At 50.9% G+C, this 23,021-nt stretch overlaps 1 protein-coding gene across 1 annotated transcript in view; it reads left to right on the top strand.

The window, feature by feature from the left end:
* The window catches only part of VSTM2L (V-set and transmembrane domain containing 2 like), a 32,951-nt gene extending 26,305 nt beyond the window's left edge, over nucleotides 1-6,646 (top strand). The window contains exon 4 of the mRNA XM_066235022.1: nucleotides 5,747-6,646. Coding sequence (XP_066091119.1) covers nucleotides 5,747-6,019 — 273 coding nt within the window. The 3' untranslated portion in view covers nucleotides 6,020-6,646. The remainder of the gene's footprint in view (nucleotides 1-5,746) is intronic.
* Nucleotides 6,647-23,021: the final 16,375 nt, after the last annotated feature.

The following is a 23,021-nucleotide window of genomic DNA, read 5'->3' as shown; positions in this document are numbered from 1 at the left end:
ATCCATAGAGTAGCCAGGCTGCGGTTGAGGACGGTGAGGATGCCTCTGTGAAGGCCATGGTCACACACACCCATGCCCTTAGGGGGCTCCCAGTCAGTGAGGGATATGGATGTTAACCCAATAATCATATGATGAAAAGTTAAATGACAAACTGACTATCTAAATGAGGAGAGCTGCCAGGAAATCTGAGCCAGCAACAGGACCTGACCTAGCCTGGGGGCGGTGGTCTGGAGGGCTTCCTGGAAGAGGCACCAATTGAGGTGAGGACTGATGTATAGAGGAGGTGACTAGCAGTAAGGGGGACTCCTCTGGGTGTGTGTGTTGGAGGACATACTGAAGGCCCGTGTGGACGAGGGGAGGCAAGGACGAGATGCCAAAATGCTTCCCCTCCTGACAGGAAGGGGAGCAGTAGAGGAAGGATTCTAAGTGGGGGGTGTTTTGGAAAGCTCTGTCTGGCTGTGATGGGAGAACAGGCTGGAAGGGGCTGGAGTGGCTTCGGAGAGACCCGGGAGGAGCTGGGGGGATGACCCAGGTGAGAGAGGCTGGGTGTTACTCCGGCTGGTGCAGGAGGATCTGGATTCCGAAGGGGAGGGAGGGGCCCAGTGGCATTTGGAGGTGGATTGTGCCTGAGTGTGGAGGCAGCTATGGAGTGAGGAGTGCGGAGGGTCAGGCTGGCGCGGAGGAAGCGGTTATGGGGCCCAGATTGGGGGAGATCTAGGGTTTGGTTCTGAACATGCCCACAGGCTGGCGGAGTGGCTGGGTGTTGCTGTTGGAGGCACAGGAGTGACAGAGCTCCGAGCAGGACCCGGCCTGGGACAGGGACCGCCTGACCTCTGCTCCCTACCTAGCACCTCCCCAGGGCTACCGCATCACTCTTAGGCCTCAGCCGTGAGGCCGCATGTAGAAAAGGTCTGGCACCAGGGACGCAAGTCTCGGGGCTCAGGAGAAATTGCCCGGTGGATGGCCCAGGGGCCCTTGCCGCGCCCGGCAAGGCCTGGGCCGCAGGCAAGCGGGTAGGAGGCTGAGCTCGGTCATGGTGTGGACCTGCCTGCTTCTTTCAGCATAATTAGGTGCTTAATTGCACCACTAGGGCCTGTCGATGGCTGTGCTGGCTGATTATGATTTACAGCCAGGCTGCCGTGTGGGGGTCCCTCCTCCTGGCCTCTTCGGTCGCATTGGGTGTCTGGGCCGCAGGACTTTCTGCCCAGTTTGTGGACGATGAAGTCCAACAGGCTGCTTCCGCCGCCCCCAGGAGCAGGGGCAGGGTGATGGGGCCCCTTCCACAGACTGTCTCTGAGGAGGCGGGGCGCCCCTAAAGCACAGAGGGTTGGGGGCCTGGGGAGTGAGGTGGGGAAGTGGAAAGACCACCGACCTGAGGTTTCCCAGTCATGGGAGCCCCCGCCCCCCACAAAGGTGTGTTTAAGGCCTGGTTTCTGTCACCTGCTGGGGGCTTTGGGCAAATCACTTCACCTCTCCGAGCCTTGGTTTCCTGACCCAATCAATGGGTATCCTAGAAGCGCCTACATCACGGAGTTATCCGAGGTTTAAATAAGATGTGAAGCCTCAGCCCATCATTTCCCAGTGACCATTGCGTTCCATGAACACTAGCTACCAGCACTGCTGTTTCTGTTATTGTTCTTGCTATTTGCCTGTTCTAGATGGTACTTACAGGCACAGATCATGGGCCGGGAGGGTGCAGTGTCTGGGTGTCCTCCCACTTTGTCCTGTTAGAAGCCAGCTGACCCTGGTGCTTGCTGGGTTGCCGGTGTGAGGCCCGGATTCTCCGTGTGACCGTGAGCCCACGTGGGCATTGCAGAGGCCCGGCTGGTTCACATCTGGATTGCCAGCACCTAGCTCAGGGTGGGCGCTGGATAAATGTGTCGGATGAATGGATGGTAAAGCAAGGCCAGGGTGCTGTGACCCGTCAGGGTCAGAGCCCAGCGGCCAGCGGCCCCTGCAGTGTTCCCGGGCCCACTGCCCCCTCTGGTGGGGGAGAGCTTTCCTTCTGAAAACCACGTGTGTTTGCTGGCAGAGGGGTGGCGGGGTGGGGGAGAGCTGGGGGTGGGGGGAGCCCATCCAGGCCTGAGCGTCCTGGGGGTGGGCGCGGGTGGGCAGAGGGGTGGGCCACGCGCCACGCTCCCTCCCTAGGAGCCGCTGCTCCCAGCGCTTCGCATTATTACTCCATTAGCGCCTTGTAGGGTTGACAAATGAAGGATAATTAATATCCGTGAGGGAAACAGATGTTGAGGTAATTCATTCCCTGCTGCGCATTTGCAACAGCGTCCCCTCACTCCCCGAGAGCGTGGCAAGGCCCAGGGCCTCTCCCTGCCCTTGGCCAGAGGGGACAGAGCCAACCCTGCTGAGGCTGACGGCCTCCAGCTGAGCCCGGCCAGCACTGGGAGGGCACCTGGCCCCACACCAGAGGGGCTGCTGGGAGGGTTTCCCACCGCTTGCTGATGAGGAGTTCTGCCTATGTCCCACCGTGTGCCTCCTGCTATACGTAATCCATGTGTTCCTGCTCCCTGGGGGATGGTGACCGGCTGGAAATGCTCAGGATAAGGGAGATGGGCCAGGCTCCCTGCTGCGGCCCAGCTGCCCTCTTCCCTTCCAAAGCCTAGGAAGCACCCCCTTCCCTTGCCCCACCCCCTGAGCCCTGCATGGCCCTGCCAGCTCCTGGGGACCCTCTGTGGACCTGTCACACCATTTTGAGAGGGTTTGGTTGTGTGGAGTCAGGCCTGGGTTCACTTCCTAGTTCTGCCACTCTGACTGAGTGCCCGTGGGAAAGTTACTCCTCCTTCTGGAGCCTTCGTCTCACCATCTGTAAGTGGGTATACTCGTGTGTCTGTGACCTCAATTTAGAAAGCACGATATCTGGGTACCACTTCATTTGGAGAAAGAAGGAACCATAGTGAGTCCATTTATTCAATGAATGTTTTTATTGTTGTTATTATTAACAGGATACCAGGCCCTGTGATAGTCACTAAGATGAACAAAATAGATATTCCTGCCCTCGCAGAATTTATAGTTTAGTCAGAGAGAGAGAGAGAGAGAGAGAGAGAGAAATCAAGTCAACAGAGAAATCCATTAAATGATTCCCAAATTGTGATAACTGCTATGAAGGAGATAAACAGGTGATTGTGATGGAAGGCTTCTTGAAGGAGGTGATGTTTAAGAATAAATGGAAGTCAAGTAGGTGAAGAGAGATAGGGCACAGCACCCAGGTAACAAATTAGCATGTGCAAAGGCCCTGAGGTCAGAAAGAGCTTAACACTTGGGAAGAGATGTGAAGGGACCAGGGAGGCCAGAGCAGACTAGTGAAATGATTGGAAGTTACATGTGTGAGTGCCCAGCATAGGCTCTGAAACAAGCCTGCAGAGTGAACGTGCCCCCATGGACACTGTCCTTCTCATCCTGGCCTCCTCACTGTGCGGGTGATCAACAGGGCCTTCTCCCTCTAGCAGTTGGGGCCTGGCAAGAACAGACAAGCTGATTATCTTCCCACCCCTCCAAGGGCAGAGGAGCCAGGAGGGCTCAGGGGTGGGGTCCCAGGTCTGGAGCCCACTCAGCACCCACCTGGGCCTGGTGAGCCTGCATGGGAGCACGTGGTAAGGTCATTGTGAAGGGAGTCAGCAGCTGGCAGCAGGGAACTGATCTCCGATGTGCTGTCCAGGTGTGGCTGGGGCTGCAGGAGGTGGGGCAGGGAAGGATGAAAGCCCCCTCTCACCACTACCCTCCTCTCCACAGGCACAACTCCCCCCTCCCTTTTTCTCACTTTAAAAATTTTTAATTAATAGACTCATAGGAAGTTGCAAGAATAGTCACCTGTGTCCTTCAGCTAGCTTTCCCAGTGACACCTGTGTCCTTCAGCTAGCTTTCCCAGTGACACCTGTGTCCTTCAGCTAGCTTTCCCAGTGACACCTGTGTCCTTCAGCTAGCTTTCCCAGTGACACCTGTGTCCTTCAGCTAGCTTTCCCAGTGACACCTGTGTCCTTCAGCTAGCTTTCCCAGTGACACCTGTGTCCTTCAGCTAGCTTTCCCAGTGACACCTGTGTCCTTCAGCTAGCTTTCCCAGTGACACCTGTGTCCTTCAGCTAGCTTTCCCAGTGACACCTGTGTCCTTCAGCTAGCTTTCCCAGTGACACCTGTGTCCTTCAGCTAGCTTTCCCAGTGACACCTGTGTCCTTCAGCTAGCTTTCCCAGTGACACCTGTGTCCTTCAGCTAGCTTTCCCAGTGACACCTGTGTCCTTCAGCTAGCTTTCCCAGTGACACCTGTGTCCTTCAGCTAGCTTTCCCAGTGACACCTGTGTCCTTCAGCTAGCTTTCCCAGTGACACCTGTGTCCTTCAGCTAGCTTTCCCAGTGACACCTGTGTCCTTCAGCTAGCTTTCCCAGTGACACCTGTGTCCTTCAGCTAGCTTTCCCAGTGACACCTGTGTCTTCTATAACTGTCCACCTGCACTTCTTCTGATCATTGGGGGGGCGGGGGAAACAGTCACTTTATGTTCACAGCAGACTTACCCACATGTCCAGCAACAGGTGGCTGGGGAAACACATTGTGGTACATTCACACGGTGGAATACTACACAGCAATGAAGAAGAACACACCGAGACATGCAACCCCACGGAGAATCTCACTGACATTATGCTGAGTGGAAGAAGTTACACATGAGAGTTCAAGAACAGGCTGACTACTCGATCGTGATAGAAGTTTGAGTGGTAGTACACCCCCTGGGGGGGACATTGATGAGGGAGGGCCACAAGGGTGCACTCTAGAGAGTCATAAACAGCCCTGCCTTGCCGCTGTTTGGTGGTCACACAGGGAAGCACTTGAGTCAAATTTTATCAAGTGTGCACGTCACTGTATATAAGTTAAATTTCGATTTTAAAATAAACTTTAAACCTTAATTGAAGAAATAAACAAAAAGCCCAAGAACAAAGACAAATATCACAGACACTTGTTTCGTTCCCAACATGGGTGAACAGTTATTTATTACAATCCTGATATAGGTGTGATCGGCCTTTTTTTTTTTTTTTTCAAATAAATAAAACATCTTAGACTACGCTAAGAACTTGCTGTGCAGGCCCACGGCCTTCCCCTGGGCTGCGTCCCCCTGACTGTCTCTGACATGAGGCCACTGTGTTCCCTCCTGTGGGAACACTGTTTGAGTTTTAAACTTTTTAGATTTATTTACTGATTTGAGAGAGTCAGAGAGAGACATCAATTTGTTGTTCCACTTATTTATGCATTCGTTGGTTGATTCTTGTGTGTGCCCTGACTGGGGGGTCAGACCCGCAACCTTGGCGTATCCGGACGACGCTCTAACCAACTGAGCCACACGGCCATCGCCCTCTCCTATTTTAAACTTCTGCACACACAAGCCTCCGGAACCGGTGTAGAGTATTTTCACGTGTTAATCTGCAGAAGCGGCGTCACGCTGGAGGAGTTCTGCAGAAATCTCACTTCCTGCGTGTCCCTGCGCGGTGACACGCCTGGCTCGGGCATTCTTCTTCATTGCCGTGCGGTATTCCTGTGAACTGACGCCTGCTTATTTATCTGCTCTGTCGATGGGCGTTGAAGTTGCTTCTACTTTTTTGCTGTTTTAAACTCTGTGTGCCCTTGTGGGAGTGTCTCTGGCGGTCCACCCTCGCAGCGGGCTTTCTGAATGACACTCGTCTTCCTGCCGCCCCATGGCCACGTCACGGTCTCTCTCTCTCTCTCTCTCTCTCTCTCTCTGTCACCCCCCAGGTGGTCAAAGTGGTGGGCAGTAACATCTCCCACAAGCTGCGCCTGTCCCGGGTGAAGCCCACAGACGAAGGCACCTACGAGTGCCGGGTCATCGACTTCAGCGACGGCAAGGCCCGGCACCACAAGGTCAAGGCCTACCTACGGGTGCAGCCCGGGGAGAACTCGGTCCTGCATCTGCCCGAAGCCCCGCCCGCCGCGCCCGCCCCGCCGCCCCCCAAGCCCGGCAAGGAGCTGCGGAAGCGCTCCGTGGACAACGAGGCCTGCAGCCTCTAGACGGAAGCCTGCCCGCCCCCTGCCCGCCTCTCCTCCCCCCCCCCCCGGCTGTACAGAGTGCATGAGGAGCTGCTGGACTGCGGGGGATGGGCCGTCTGGGTCCAGCCGCCTCCCCATCCCCGAGACTGCCTGTGGCCCTCCGCCCACCGCCCCTTTGCTCAGCATGTAAGTCCCACCCAGCCCTGCCTTTCCAGACCCCTGCAGTGACCTGGCTCAGCAGAGGTAGCCCTGAGCACCAAGGGAACAACCACCCTGGACACCGGGACGGGACACCATGCTGGGGCCAGGCTGCCCCCTTTGGTGGCCAGCTTCAGTGGAGTCCAGTGTTTTTGCTTTGCTTGCTTGTCCCCCAATCCTGTCCCTAGCCGGGGCCTCCCAGCCTCCCTCTCCCTCCTTCCTACCATCCCTCGCTTGGACCTGGGGATGTGGACAGCGACCCCTCCCTGCATTTGGACTTGAATCTTCTGAGCAGAGCTGGGGCCTGTCCCCTGGCGAAGAGAGGGGGCAAGCGCCCCCAAGAGAGCCTTGCTCTGGGGTGGTGGCCTCTTATCGGGGTCACTCGGAGGGGCCCTGGGAGGAGAGGGAGATACCCCACTGCCTCCCGCTGGGTCATTCATATTCAGCCTCCTTATACCTAAGAAAACTCCCTTGTCCCACCCTCCCGGGAGGTGGGGGGACCAGGAATCTCTGCCCCTTCTTGCAGAGGGCCTTACCCCGCTGACCCCATGGCCCCATGCAGAGTTTTGCACCAGCAAGACCCCTTAGAGGGTCTCAGGCTCTCCCAGGAGCCCCTCTGCCAGCTCCCAATGTCCTGGCCCCCTCTTGGGGTTCATGCCAAGCCCACCTAAGGGCCTGGGGCATTTGGGAGCCAAGGGACCCCAGTACAAATCCCTCACAATTCCTGATCAGGGGACATCTGCCCCTGGTGATATGTAAATATTTCTATCGGGCCCAATACCTCCTCAGAATTGGCTCAAACCTCTGGCCACCCCCCCCCCCCCAGCAAGGGCACCGGGGATGTGGGAGAGGCTGAGGGCTTTGCCTGGGGTGTGTGGGTAACCCCCGTATACACGACTCAATCCGTGATGACCAGCCAATCCGAATAAAGTGGTTTGAAAAAAAAATCTCTGGCCCTTGTCTCTTTGGGACATTTGTGTCTGGGAGCAATGCTGCAGGGGAGGGCTTGGCCAGCCCACCCCCACGCCTCCCTGGGCATCTTCTCACGCCTGCTTTCTGCCCCCACGCACAGAATAAGAGCTGGAGGGTCATGGGGAGGGCGAAGGAAACCCATCTTTGTTCAGCACCGGGCACTTGAGTTATTTTTAGACTTTGAGGTAGTCACATGTACAGAAGAGTGAATGAAACATGTTTACACTGTCTTGTGAATACATTATAAAGCCAGTAAGGGTGAGCTGCTACCAACCACACAGCAGCCCAGAACAGAACCCCCAAGTTCAGCCCACGTGTCTTTCTGGACGATAGCCCCTCTCTTCCCTCTCAGAGGTAAGCAGCACCCTGACTTTTAAGGTCATCATTCTTTCTACGGTTTTGCTACCTAGATGAATGTCATCTTAAGCAATACAGTTGGGTTTTGTCTCTCTTTTTGGACTTTAGGTACATGGAATCGTACCATCTCTCTTCTTGATGCACCCTCTATATTTTTGAGATTCATCCATGCTGCCACGTGTCTGTAATTTGTCCATTTTTTGTTGCTTTATATTATTCCAGTGCAGGACTGCCCTACAGCTTATCAACTTACTTATTCGTTCTGCTGTTGACAGGAGTCTTGTGTTCCCACCCAAGTGCTATTTCCAGCCTCACTGCCATGAGCCTTCTAGTCCGTGTCTCCTGACCCACGTAAGCACAAGGTTCTCGGGGCGGGCTTGCCAGGGCGGAGGGTGAGGCCCTGACTGCACTTTAGGAATCTTATTTTCTCCTGTGACGGGTCACCATCCCATTATTAGGTGGAGGAAAGAGGCTCAGAGAGGCTAGACAGCTCTCCCAAATTCACACACGGTGGAACGCCGCTCTGCCAGCCTGGACCCCTCCCCCGGCCTCTCCCGTCATGCCCTGGGCTTTGGACTCCCCTGGGCTCCTGGCAGTGCTGAGAGCCTGCCTGAGGGTGTGTCCGTCTGGGGCTCTCAGCTCAAGCCTTGGTAGGCAGTGTGGCCAGCTGGTCCCTCCTCTGTGCAGAAACCACGGGCACCTCCCACGCTGAGCCTGGGTCAACTCCTGGTCTCCGAGGGCCCCTGCCAGCCAGACCAAATGAGAGCCTCTCTCAAGGGCCAGGGCTGGGGTCTGTTGAAATGATGACTGAATCTGGACGGGCACTCAGCGTGTCCCAGGCCCTGTGCTGATGGCACCGCAGCCCTGCCGGGAGCTTTATATTCTCAGTTTTCAGATGAGGACGTTGAGGTTCAGGGAAGGGTAGGCTGGGGGTGGATGGGTAGGGGAACGACTACATCAGGCTAGGAAGCGGGCGGGGCTCCGGACCTGCTGTGGAATCCAGGCAACCCAGGGCTGGCTGGTCTATGACCTGCGGTCCTATTGGGCCAGCAGCCAGCCTTTATTCAGCAAATGTGGTCCCCAGTATCTCCAAGACAATGATAAATCATAGAGTGCCTTGAGGACTTCTTTTTTTTTTTTTTAAAGATTTTATTTATTCATTTTAGAGAAGAGGGGAGAGAGAGAGGAGGGAGAGGAGCAGGAAGCATCAACTCCCATATGTGCCTTGACTGGGCAAGCCCGGAGGTTTCGAACCGGCGACCTCAGCATTTCCAGGTCGACGCTTTATCCACTGCGCCACCACAAGTCAGGCTAGAGGACTTCTTTGCCTTCCTTTATACCTTGAATGTGTAAAGCTTCCTGTTTCAAAGCTGGCCTTTGAATATCCATTGTGGGTCTCCTGTGAATGTGTTAGGATACCCAAGACTTATTGATGAGCTACCCAGACACTTCAGTGTGAGTGCCCATCTCACACTGGGCATCCTCCAAGCCAGGTTCCAGGAATATGCCCATTCCACTCCTTGACAGAAAAAGAAAAGAAAACATTTCTGGAACGATGTTTATTTTAGTCACCTTCATGGACAGTTCCGGAAGCCAACAGGTATGGCATTTCAGGTGTGGCCTTTGGGGATCTGATAGACACGGGCTCCGATTTCCACTCTGCACCTCGTGAGGTATGTGACGTTAGGTCCCTGCAGAATCTAAGGGAAGACTGGGAACTCGGCGTCCGATACACGGAGGCCGTTGTCACTCACCAGCGTGGGGGGAGGGCAGGGCCCAGGAGTCTGCACTGCCGACACGTTTCTCTGCTCAGGAAAGCCTGTGGGGGGGCCGGGATAGCACGTTCGCACAGCAAGCTGTCTGAAAAGACACCCGCCGAGTTGAGAGCTGGGAAATCCGTCTAAGGAGCGGGATAGAAGGACTCTTCCAGTAGGCTGGATATCATCCGTCCAGGGGCGAGCATTGTATCTGTCACTTGATACACATAGGCATATTTAAAGAACACCAACCAGGAAACAAAAATAAAATTAAATGGGGAAGAGGGAAGAAGGCTGAGGTTGGTAGGAATCCTGGTCAGGGCACCCCGTGCTGTCTGACTCCCCCGGACGAGGTCTCTTCCTCCGGTGATGAGAAGCGTCCTCCTTCTGAAGGAAGCCCTGGCTGACACACCTGGAGCATGGCCAACCCCCTTCCTCCTCCACCCTCCTCCCCACCCTCTTCCCACACCCACTGCTTTTATTTATGTATTTATTTATTTTTATTTATGCTTAATTTAGTCCTGATCTAAGTTTAGGTATGCACACTTCTTTGAAAAGACCCCTTATCTTAGAAAAGACGTGCCCCCGCCCACCCCCCAGCCGCAGGGTGTGAATCTCCATGAATCTAAGGTTGAGGCTCTTAACGAGGAGTCCACGGGTCACCCCAACCGAGGGTCACGGATGAAATGCGTGGAACCTGCAAACAGTGCGTGAGGGGAAGAACTATTAATACTTTGTTTGCAGTGAAATTTAGCATTTCCTTCTATTGTGAATGTAAGCAAGGGACCACAGACCGCATTAGCGGTCACTGGTGAGGTGTCACCAACAGAGAGCGCAGACATCTTCCCACCACAACACAGTGATTCCAGGTATCTCAGAACGGTGTTTACACTCATCACGATTTCAAAATGATGGCTGTTATTAGATCCGCCGCGCAGTTTTGTTATTTAACGTGCTAATAAAGGAAGCAGGTTTATTCCTCTATCACACTTTACACAATATATTTTGAAAATCATATTTCAGTATAATTGGTTTGTTTTTGTAATCCTGTCCTTTTATGTTAGGCCGTTAAAAACACTCTGCCGGCGGTTCGGCCAGACTGTAAAAAGGGGTCCGTGGCCCAGACACGGTGGGTGAGCCCTGCTCTAAGCCAAGGCCCGCAGTTCCATTATCCCAGCCTGGGACTAGCCTGGGAAATGTCATGTGACCTGGGCTGTCAGAATTCACAATGAGATGGCAGGGGCCATCTGCTGGAGAGGGAGGGGAGCCCCTCCTGGGACAGGTTCCTTAAAAGGAGGGACAAGGAAGAAAGACATACATTCTTCATGAGATCCGGGAAGCTCTCCCACCACTGGGCAACCGTGAGGGGAGCAGATGAGCCAACTGAGATGCAGAAATGACCGACGGGAAGAGCCTGGGTCTTTGAGGATGTGGCCAACCTGGTGGATTGGCCAGATATGGAACCTCTCCACCTCTAGACTCCTCTTGTCAATCGCTCGACCCCTTGTGATTTAGGCCAGGTGGGTCAGTTGTCATTTAGCTGCAGCAAAGAGCACCGCCTCCTCCAATCCACTATGCTGGTTTTGTTCCCTGATGTTCCCCAAGCTTTGTCCTAACTGTCCCTGGGGTGACATGGAAAAACGAGCCAGCTCCTTCTGTCATCGGACCCTGGCTTGGATTGAACCAGTCTTCTTTCCCTGAGGCCAAACATTTTCGGGTCCTTCGTTGGACTCAAAAGGCATGGTTCTGAGACCTCTGTCTTCCCCTAACATGCACGTCTATCTAGATCAGTGGGTCTCAAACTTGAGCGTGCGTCAGAATCAAGATAATGTTTGTTGGCCCTGGCTGGTTGGCTCAGTGGTAGAGCGTCAGCCTGGCGTGCAGGAGTCCTAGGCTCGATTCCCAGCCAGGGCACACAGGAGAAGCGCCCATCTGCTTCTCTACCCCTCCCCCCCTCCTTCCTCTCTGTCTCTCTCTTCCCCTCCTGCAGCCGAGGCTCCATTGGAGCAAAAAGATGGCCCAGGCGCTGGGGATGGCTCCTTGGCCTCTGCCCCAGGCGCTAGAGTGGCTCTGGTCGCGACAGAGCATCGCCCCCTGGTGGGTGTGCCAGGTGGATCCCGGTCAGGCACATGCAGGAATCTGTCTGACTGCCTCCCCGTTTCCAGCTTTGGAAAAGTAAAAAAGAAAAAAAGATAATGTTTGTTAACGTTAACTTGTTGCAGTACACTTTTCTAGGTCTCACGTAGAGGCTGGAGTGGGTCCCAATAATTTGCATTTCTAACTAATTCCTATGTGATGCTGATGCTGGTGGTCTTGGGGACTGCAGTTTAAGAAGCATTGGTCTAGGTCCCTATGTAAAAACATGGCTCCCCAGAATGAAACCACTGCTCACGATGGGGTTTGATGTGTGCTTAGCAGAGTTGAACTATCACCTCCTTCAACGTCACCAATTATTTCAGCCCCAATTACAAACTGCTTTTTCGTACTGTTGAACTCTGTGTTGCCAAAAACTCTGACAACCTGTACGTACACATCCATGGCTCCTCACCTCTCCCCCGAGCATATAGAATGGAAAGTATTGCTTGAGGGCTTAATAGTGCCAAGGGCTTTAATGAGTTATCTCATTTCATTCTCACAACAACCCTTGAAATGGGAAGTTATCTATCTCTGAGGAGACTGATGCCCAGAGAAATAAAGAAAAGAAAAGAAAAAAAAAACCCAAAAAACAACTTCCCAAGGTCACCTAGCTGGCAAATAAATGAGGGACCTAGGGTTTGAGTCTGGGTTTTAGAACTCTATAATTAAGAACTCTCCACCTCTTTAACAGCGTCTATTAATCAGCTGCCCTTTGGGGCCCAAGACAAATTTACCTAATTGCACCTCATCCAGCTCATTTCTCTTTTTTGTCTCCAAGGTTATCAAATGTGATGTTTATCCAATGTCCCAGCTTTCTTGGACCTCCGATATCTCTTTCTCCTGAAACTCCACCCTTTCCCTGCCAGGCCTCTCACCTCCAGAGAAAAGGAGGTCAGTCTTGCTGAGTCGCATTTGGACCGGCATGAGTTTGGGATCTGAAAAATGCTAAACTGCGTGCACATTTTAATAAAGGCCATTTTCTAGGACACAGCTTCTCAGTGTTCTGATTTAATATGCAAATGTCCCCCCAGTGATTGAGGGTGTGCTGGGCCTTTATTGTTCTCACTGCAGTTGTGTTGATTTAGCCCACAGAGTTGTGGTTAATAATTTAGAAAGCAACCTTGTTTTTTAATTTTCCTTTGTCCTCATGCCTCATCCTTTCCCGCATTAAGGGGTTTAGGCCTGCACGAACATTCAATTTGATTAATGATCAATTCTTAAATCAGTGGAGCTGCAAAAGGACTCCATCCAAATGCTAGGGAAAGTTTTAAATTCATGAGTTTTCACCTTCTTGGTGCAATTTTTGGTTTCATCATAATGAAATATATTGACTTAGTTTATCGCTAGTGGTGCTTTCGCATGATGTTCTATTTTGCCTCATATTAACATCGTTAGACCAATTTTGTTTTAGTATTCAGCTGGGGTATCTTTTTCTGTCTACCTGCAACATTTCTGTGTCATTGTCTTAGGTAGGTATATCTCTTATATACAGCTTATGGCTGGATTTTTATTTTTAAGGAAGATCTTATGTCTTTAACAGGCGAGTTTAAGCCGTTTATATTTATTGTGATTACTAATTTATTTGGACTTATTTTCTGCCATCTTATTTGTGTGTGTGTGTGTGTGTGTGTGTGTGTGTATTATGTTTTATATTACCATGAGGCTTCTTTTTGGGGTGGAGGAAGCTGATATGGTTACTTTAATTCTTTTTTCTTTCTTGACTTTTGATGGATAGTGTTCTTTAGCACCTCACCTCTTTTCTTCCCCGCTGATTTGAAGACTGTGAATGACATTTCTTTTAGTGGTTTCTTTGTAGTTTTTCAACATTTAAGTACTTAACTATATATTTTCCTAGCAATATAGTTATTCAGTATCTCTATTTTCCTCCTTACAAGACAACCCCTTTAATATAATGTAACTACCAACTGAACTGCCCTATCCTATCTTCCTTGCTCTTGTCTAAAATTTTAGTTCCACTATTTATCACAAATATTCATATTTATATAGATAGAAATTAATTAGATTTACCAACATATTCAGCCAACTTCTGTACTTCAGTGTTTTTCTTCTTTCACTTTCCCTTTTGCTGAAGCACATGCTTTAGTAATCCTTTCAGTGAAGGTATGGGTGGTAAACTCTCTTAATCTATGAAAGTCTGAAAATGTCTGTAATTTGTGTCCCCCTTTCACTGTTCATCTAGCTGTGTATTAAGGTAGGTTGAGTGTACCTTTTTGTTTTGTTTTGTTTTGTTTTTGTATTTTTCTGAAGTTGGAAACGGAGGCAGTCAGACAGACTCCTGCATGCGCCCGACCGGGATCCACCCAGCATGCCCACCAGGGGGCGATGCTCTGCCCATCTGGGGCACCGCTCTGTTGCAACCAAAGCCATTCTAGCACCTGAGGCAGAGGCCACAGAGCCATCCTCAGCGCCCGGGCCAACTCTGCTCCAATGGAGCCTTGGCTGCAGGAGGGGAAGAGAGAGACAGAGAGCAAGGAGAGGGGGAGGGGTGGAGAAGCAGATGGGCGCCTCTCCTGTGTGCTCTGGCCAGAAATTGAACCTGGGACTCCTGCACGCCAGGCTGACACTCTACCACTGAGCCAACTGGCCAGGGCACATGAGTGTAACTTTCCCTTCGCATGTTCAGAGTATTACTTCTCTGTCTCTGTCATGCATTGCTTTTGACGAGACATCTACGGTCAGTTCAATTGGCATTCCTTTGTAGACAATTTTCTTTTCTTGTAGCTCTTGAGATGTTTCTTTTTAGTTTGACATTCTGTGGTATCATTACAATGTTTCCGGTTGAGATTTATTTTTAACCATCTTGTTTTGCACATGAAGAGCGTTTCCCATCTCAGGACTTTCTTTTTGGTTCTGAAATATTCTCAGCCATCATCTGGGTATTGTATCCCCATTATATTCTTCATTCTGTCCTGGAATTTCTGTTGCATATATGTTGCAATCTTTCAATCTGTTCACCATATCTTAACTGCTCTTTCATATTTTCGATTTATCTCCTTGTGCTGCTTTCTGGGTGAATTACTCAGGAATATCTTTCAATTCACTAATTATCTCTTCAACTATGTCTGACTTAGAGTTTATCCTATTTGAATTCACTTTAAAAATTATACGTTTTGCCTGACCTGTGGTGGCGCAGTGGATAAAGCGTCGACCTGGAAATGCTGAGGTCGCGGGTTCAAAACCCTGGGCTTGCCTGGTCAAGGCACATATGGGAGTTGATGCTTCCAACTCCTCCCCCCTTCTCTCTCTCTGTCTCTCCTCTCTCTCTCCCTCTGTCTCTCTCTCTACTCTCTAAAATGAATAATAATAATAAAAAAATTATACGTTTTATTTTTAGGATTTCTACTGGCTTATTTTCACATCAGTAGTTACTATTTTATTTTTATTTCATGACTGTCTTCCTTTTACAATTATTTTCTTCCTTTATTTTTGTTAGGGTCTTAAACTCATTCTAAAGTCATTTCCAGATTTCTCTATTATTTGCACTTATCATAGGTGGATCAAGCTGTTCAAGAGTTGAGTTCTTGGCTGTCTCTCTTAGTGTCGGTTTTCTTCAGGGGCTTAGGATTTTGGATTGCAGGATGACGTTGAAGAGGAGTTTTTCTGTCCGCTTTCTCTCTTTGCACTTGTCTGAACCCAGACCCTCAGGACCCTAAAGTCCCAAACCAGGCTTCCTATTGGCAGCTCAGGATTCCCAGTTTTTGGTGATATCAGAGATGTCACAGATGCAGTCACGGTGGTCGGCAAGCTCATTAGTCAACAGAGCCAAATATTAACAGTACAACGATTGAACTCTTTTGAGTGCCAATTTTTTAAAACTTAAACTATGTATATATAGGTAGGTACATTCCTTATCGAGGTAGCGCCTGCATGTGGTATTTTGTGGAAGAGCCACACTCAAGGGGCCAAAGAGCCGCCTGTGGCTTGCGAGCCGCAGTTTGCCGACCGCTGAGTTAATGAGACAAAGTGGCTTGATTCAGGTCCCAATTGCCAGACCTGCATCGGCTTCCGTCACCTAAGTTATAGTTGCAAGCAGGGAGCCTTCACGACACCTCTAGTTCTCAAAGAACCCTCTCGGTCCCCATCGACTCTGCAGGACTTGAAATCTTGGTCACTTCTGTCTCTTTCCAGACCCAGAGTCTGGCGAGTCTGTGACGTCAGCCTCCCTTTAATTTGTGCTTCTGTTCCCTTTCTATTCCAAAGAGAAGTCTGTCATATTTGTGAGTGTATCTGTGTAATTTTATGGATTTAAAAATATATATCATTTACCTATTATTGCAGTATATAAACAAAAGTTACTTTTTCCCAGTGAGTCATGGCAATCTGATATAAATTCTTCTATCAGTTTTACTGAGTGCTTTCTATAAAAGCACCAATTTTAATCCAATTAATTTTGAGAAATACATAGTGATCACCATTGCAATCAAGGAAAAAAAAAAACTGAAATCAGCTTCCCAACTTCCCTTGTGCGGCTTGGTTCTCCGGCCCCTTCCCCAAACTCCAGCCCCATGCAACCGCTGATCTGCTTTCGGTAGATTAGTTTTCCCTTTCCCAGAATTTCATATAAATCGAATCAGACAGTGTATACTCTTTCGTGTTTGGCTTCTTACATTAAGCACAGTGATTCTGAGATTTGTCCGTGTTGTGTATGCCAATACTTCATTCCTTTTTACCGTTGAGTAGTATTTTATTGTGCGAATGCCTCACAATGTATCTGTTCTTCTGTTGATAAACATTTGAGTTGTTTCTAATTTGAGGCAGCTGTATATAAATCTTCCTTGAACATTCACCTACAAGTCTTTGTGTGGACACAGTTTCATTTCTCTTGGATAAATATCTGCAAGTGGGATTCCTGGGCAGTACAGTAAGTATATATTTAACATTGTAAGAAACTTCCAAACTGTTTTACAAAGTGGCCGGACCATTTTTGCATTCTCATCTGCAATATATATAAGAGTTCTAGTCGAGGAGCAGGGTTTTTTATTTTTTTTAAAGCATGAACTCAGTTAAAAGCCATCTTGACTGTAAAAACACTTTGAAATGTACGCTGAGCTGAAAAACGCCAGGATTGGTAATGAAGGCTCTGTGAGGGCACAGACTGTAAGTGTCCGGCTTACACCTGCATCCCCAGTGCCTAGCACAGGTCTCGGCTCGTGGCACACACTCAATAAAAGAATCAATGAATAAAGATTTCTCTCTGACAAACATTAACAGCTTATAAGGATTGGGTCAAGGTGTGGATCTATTGCATTTTAGTTAAACCAAAGCAAGTTATATATATATATATATATATATTTTTTAGCTCTGTTTTCTCTTTTCCTAAATTTCACAAGACCCTTGTTTGAGACTAATTGGCATCCCTACACCATTACTATGAAATCAACCACTCCTTCAGCCAGGATGCTTTGCAGCCCAAGATGGCCACTCCACCTCCCAGCATGGGGCCTGCCTTTCAGCCAGCAGGAAGGAGCAGAGGGGGAGAAGAGCACACGCCCTCCCTTGAAGGATACATGCTTGACGTTGCAGATCATTTCTGCTTATCTGTCATGAGCCAGAACTTGGTCCTGTGGCCTCATGTAGCTGCAAGGTAGACAGGAAAAGGTGGCTTTTATTCTGACCAGCTGTGTAGCTAGATAAATGCCAGGATTCTTTTACTCACAAGAAGAGAAGGAGAAATAGTGGATCACTTCTAGTGGCCCTACCCTTAGCCTGACTTTGTCTCAAACTCTAGGCACTTTGAGCTCAACATACTGTATTATTTGGAAAGCATGTTTATTCTTCAGCTCCAGGGAGAACCTTTCAACCCACTTCCTCCAAAAACACCACTGTATCCCTTAGCACCGCCCACATCGGCCTCCCATCCAGCCCCTCCCTCAAGGCTGTGTGCTCCAGCTGCAAGGTGGGGAACAGCTGAAGGATAATACATTCAAAGAAGGGGGAGCTACAGATGGGCCCTGTAGACCAGCCACACTGCTGACCACGTGGCTGCCTTCTGGGTGATCTACCTGAGGAGACTCTGGTGGGCGCCATGGCTGAGCTGGTGCAAACCGCTGGGTCCACTCAGCTGCCCTTCCCACCATCCATTAGGCTTGGTCCCCAGGAAACTTAGCAGCTGAAGGGATGGGGCGTGTCCCAGAGCTGTGTGTCCGATACAGTAGCCACTGGCCACGTGTGTCAGTTTAAGTTAATCAAATAAAATACTCACTTCCCCAGTTCTACGAGCCGCACATTTCAAGTGCTCAGTAGACACCTGCGGCTAGAGGCTGCCGTGTTAGATAGTGCAGATACAGAATATGTCCATCACTGAAGAAAATGCTATTGGACAGCACTGCCCCAGAGGAAAACATCTCAGGTCGTATCAACAGAGGCCAAGTACCAAGAGCGAGGCAGGCGATGGGGTTGGTTTACACTGTGCCAGGCAGAGCCCAGCCCCGGGCCACCATGGCCCGTGCATCCCACACTTCGCAAGGGTAACAGATGAGAGAGAGGAAAGGGTTCGAGCCAGGGCACCCAGGGTGCGGAGGGGGCTGGAAGCGCGTCTGTGTCTTGTTGAAAGGATGTCTGTGCATGGGTTCCTCCAGAAAGCAAATGCTGGGCCAGAGATCGCAGGGCAAGTGGTTTACCTGGAGGGTGATCCCTGGAAGGACCTACAGGGAAGCGGGGAAGTGAGACGGTGGGTGTCCACGGTCAGGCAGGGGAGCACGGAACGTCCACGGGACTCTGGGGGCCGGTGTGGAGCACGCAGCTCGGCCCTCCTGCCCGGGGCTGGGGGAGGGGGCTTCTATAGATCAGCATTCATCAGTCATTGGCGGAGGGCTGCTCCCCAGGCCTTAATTTTGCCAGGACTTCTGGCCTTCCAAGTATGGAGACAGAAGGCCTTCCCAACATGGAGAAAGTCCTCAGGCAAAGAGATGCAAACAGGAGGTGCCTGGAAGTTGGCTAGAGCACACTGAGGAGCTAAGAAGAGGGATATGGGCTGGCATCATCTGCTACAAAAGAGCAAGACCAACATCTTTAACCCTCAGCCTCATCTCTCCCTCTCTCTCTCTCTCTCTCTCTCTCTCTCTCTCTCTCTCACACACACACACACACACACACACACACTCCTTACATACCTCTTACACTGTTTCTTCCTTTTCCTCAGACTCACCCTGCTCCCTCCCACCGCAGGATCTTTGCACATACTGTTCTGTGTCTGAAACACTCTTTTCTCATTCCCATCTCATTTTATTTAGTTAAGTAATACTCAAACATCCCTTCCACTAGGTGTCCTTCTCTGAGGAACAGCACAGCCCCACGGAGGTACACAATCAAATTCTGCTGCTATAGGTCCCAGCTCCCTGTCCTGTAAGTGCGTCACCAGGCTTGTGAAGTTAGTTGATTAACCCCGTCTCCCCCATGAGACTGAGGAAGGGAACTTGCTTGACTTATTCACAGGAACACATAGTAGGTCCTCAAGAAATGCATGTGTAGGTGAATGGATGGATAAATGAATGAAGGAATTCCCAGTCACATTGACTAAGACTCCCAGTAGCCAGAGAGGGAATTTCCTAGCTAAAGACCCCAGGAGGGGGAGGCTAATTAGCAATTCATTAGGATCCATTTTCACGTCTGTAGTCAATGCTAATCACTTGTTTGTTTAAAACAGGAAGTTCTGCACTCATTAAATCCATTAGTAAATGAAAATGTTTCTCTGGGAAGTCTGGCCTCCCACACTAGCGTTTGTAAATTCAAGGGTTTCACCCCCTCTTTTGTACAGATTTGCCGGAAGTCAGCAAAGCCTGAGCTCACGAGCTGAGACTGTCCTAAGCTCGGGCCCTGGTCCACCCTCAAAGCAGGACCTTCAGAACCTGCCTCCTCAGCTCTCCGAGCTCCTTCCGTCCCTGGGCCATGGGCACAATATCCAGTTTCCTGGCTGGCTGTGAAGACTGGAGGGAGCTGTATGGCCAGGAGTGTCCGCTCATGCCTTGGTGTCATCCTTCCGCTAGTGGGTCTAACTTGAGGATGTTGCTACCTGGCAGTCCCACCAGTAATCTGACCACCGTCTTGAACTCTACTGGTTTGGTTAACAAACAGGTTCCTCTCTCCTTCTACACAGCCCATGTTTAGACGGTGCTCGAAGGCCACGTTGGGCTCACCCTGGCCTTGCCTTAGCTCATTCAACCCAAAGAGCAAGACCGAACCAGGCAGCCTTTATTATCTGTATTTGCGATGGAGAAACTGAGGCTTCACGTGAAGAGGCACTTGCCCAGGGTTCATTTCTCCCCACGCTGAGCAGCCTCCTCCAGGAAGCCGTCTCTGATCCTTGAGACAGAGAGGGTTGCTCTCCGTGGTCTGCGCTCCCTGGGGGGAGGGGCGGTGTCTTACTCCTCCTCCTGTTCCCAGGGACCCACTGCTCTGCAGGAACGAGACAGCCACCTTCGCCGGGGCGCTCACTACCTCCCAGCCTCCGTGCTCAGAGCGTTGTTTCCCTGCATTAAACCACTGCATCCTCGAGGAAGTCCACAGGGACGAGCTACTATTATTATCCCCACTTGACGGATCTGGAAACTGACTCGGCAAGGTCACACGGCTGGTAAGTGTGGCAGAGGACAGGGCAGTCTGCCTTCAGAGACCGTGCACTTCGCCTCGGGGGACGGGGAGGGGACAGGACTGTGCTATCCCAGCCACAGGCCACAGGAAAGGTGGAAGGTGGGGCCTGGCAGTGAACAGCTTCCCAGGGCAGTGCTGCCACCCCATTCCTCAGGCGTCTGTGGGGTGCCTCCTGCAAGCAGAGCCCCCCGGGCCACCTTTGGGGCACTGACCAGGCCAGCCTCCCTCCCTGACGCCTTGTCCTTCTCTTCAGCGGTTCCCACCTCCCGCTAGGTGACCAGCACCTTGAACGTGTCCTGTGAGCCCCGGTACCTGCCCTCTGCCCAGAGGGGCCCTTCCCTCAGTGTCTAATGAGCAAATGCTGCACAGCTGGCTTGGATGGCTTCTCCTCCATGAAGCCTCTTAACTTCCTTGCAGTTCAGCCTCTGTGCTGCCATGTATACCTCTAAGGTATTGTCATCTTCAGTGCGAGGACCAACTCCTTACAGAGCAGTGCCCAGGGGCCAGGCCCTGCGACTGGCGCTTTATCAGTCTAATTCTCACCACGCTTTCAGGGAGAAATGATTTTTATTCCCAGTTCACCAAGTCTCGGAGCGATGAAGAGAGAGACTCGCCCCAGGCGGCGGGGTCAGGATTCAAACCTGGGCTGTCGTCTCCTGGGGCTGTGCTCTCTTCAGGGCTGCTCCCGACCTCCTGCCAGGACAGGTTCTGCTGCAGCCTTCTCGTGATGGCTCGTCTTGCTTAGCTCTCCTCGGAGCCCAGCTCCTCCCTCACAGGCACCACTTAGGTCCTTGTCTCTGGGCCTGGCCCACAGAAACCCTGGGGGGGCGGGGGGGGGGAGAATGCCTATTGAAGTTTCCAGCCTGCGTAGTTTAGAGCCTGTTCTCCAAATCCTGCTGATGTCGCTGGTCGTCAGAACCTATCCTAGGTGCAAATCCTATCTTTGCCCCTTGACCTGCTGATACCTCTGAGTCCATCCATGAGAGCTCAACCATGGTAACACGAGGAAGGCGCACGCCAGCCACGACCCTGTCCAAGGTGCTGAAGATGCAGGTAGGAGCGCGACCCTGCTGTGGGGGAGAAGCTGTGAGCCCCAGGCAGGCAGCGCTGTGGCGGGGGATGGGACAGAGGGCACGTAGTGGGACCCCTGAATTCTGCCGGGGCAGTCAGGGAAGCCTCTGGGGCACACCCTGCTTCGCTCAGGGTTCTGCGGGGGCTCAGGTGAGCTAGGGCACGAATGGAAGATCATCTCCCTGCATGCACACACGGGCCAGGGGATGTGGCTGCCTGCACAGCACACAACCCAGCCCCTGCAGGGCATCCTCTTTGTTTATTTGGATTAAGCAATGCTCCCCTCTCCCCAGCTCAGGTCCCTTTTGAAAAAAAGCAAGGCACAGGTGAAGGGCCCAGATGATATTAGGCTCCCAACATCAAAATGTGTTTACCACAGAATTTTAGACTCACACAATGCGTATATTTAATACGAAGCAATTTTGTCAGTTATACGTGTACATGGATAAAAATGTATATAAATGGTGTAACGTGAGAAGATTTCTCATCGCTCATCCTGTTACCCTTCCTAGTAATAGGATCTTTAAGGGGTTCTGGTTGTTCTTTGAGAGAAATTCCACATGTAAAGTACCCCCATTCCCCATAAACAGTTCTGTAGTTCCTCGCCTTTTCCTTTAACAATGTATCTTGGAGATAGACACAGAGAACTAGTTCTTCCTTTTTAAAGGTGACAGGGCCCACTACACGTTTGTTGAGGCACTGAATTAGCCAGGCCTGTGGGGATGGACCTTTAGGTTGTTTTCGGTCTTTTGTTAATGCAAACAATGCCTCAACAAACATTCTGTTCAGCATCTTTGCACACGGACAAGGGCATTCCGCAAAGCAGGATTGCTGAGTCAAAGGGTATGTGCGTTTTAAATTCTGATAGCCATTGCCGGTTTATTCCTTTTGTTGTATGTAACATACAGGGTGGGGCAAAAGTAGGTTTACAGCTGTGAGTACGCAAAACACAGAGTTTATTCTCATATTATTTAGTATTGTATTCTTTTCCCCATGAACAACTGTAAACTCACTTTTTTTTTATAGTGACAGAGAGAGAGTCAGAGAGAGGGACAGATAGGGACAGACAGGAACGGAGAGAGATGAGAAGCATGAATCACCAGCCCTTTGCTGTGACACCCCAGTTGTTCATTGATTGCTCTCCCACACGCACCCTGACTGTGGGCCCCAGCAGACTGAGCAACCCCCCGCTCGAGCCAGCGACCCTGGGTCCAAGCCGGTGAGGTTTGCTCAAGCCAGATGAGCCCGCACTCAAGCCGGCAACCTCGGGGTCTCGAACCTGGGTCCTCCGCATCCCAATCCGACGCTCTATCCACTGCGCCACTGCCTGGTCAGGCTGTAAACTCACTTTTGACCGACCCTGTAGTTCATATAACTGGTTCATCCCTGCTCCGCCACACACCTTCTCCAGCTTTCTTCCATTCTTTCTTTCAGATTTTATTGATTGATTTTAAAGAGAGGAGGAGAGAGAGAAAGGCAGGGAGGGGAGGAGCAGGAAGCATCAACTCCTAGCCACTTCCTGTATGTGCCTTGACCGGGCAGGCCTGTGATTTCGAACCGGCGACCTCAGCGTTCCAGGTGGACGCCTTATCCGGTGTGCCAACACAGGCCAGGTTCTCCAGCTTTCTTTTGAACTCCATACTGTTAGGTAATAGTTACATTATGTTAATGGTAACAGCCGTGACTTGGATATACCATTCTTCAGTACAGACTTCCTGTGTTGGGAGAGCGTTAGTGAGGGGGGTGTTCCAGTCTCTCTGGGTGCATTTGTTAAGTCCCATGATGAAGTTGCTTCCTACCTTTTGTTTCCAGTCTCTTGAGACATTGAAGCATTGAGCATAATGCCTGGAACATGCTGGACATTCAGTATATTGTGATTTTCTGTAAAACAGCATTGCAGCGGATTGCCCACGCGTGTACAT

This window comes from Saccopteryx bilineata, chromosome 6, assembly GCF_036850765.1.
Source record: "Saccopteryx bilineata isolate mSacBil1 chromosome 6, mSacBil1_pri_phased_curated, whole genome shotgun sequence".
Lineage (NCBI taxonomy): Eukaryota > Metazoa > Chordata > Mammalia > Chiroptera > Emballonuridae > Saccopteryx > Saccopteryx bilineata.
Note: the sequence above shows the minus strand (reverse complement) of the source record. Positions and strands in the feature narration are given on the sequence as shown.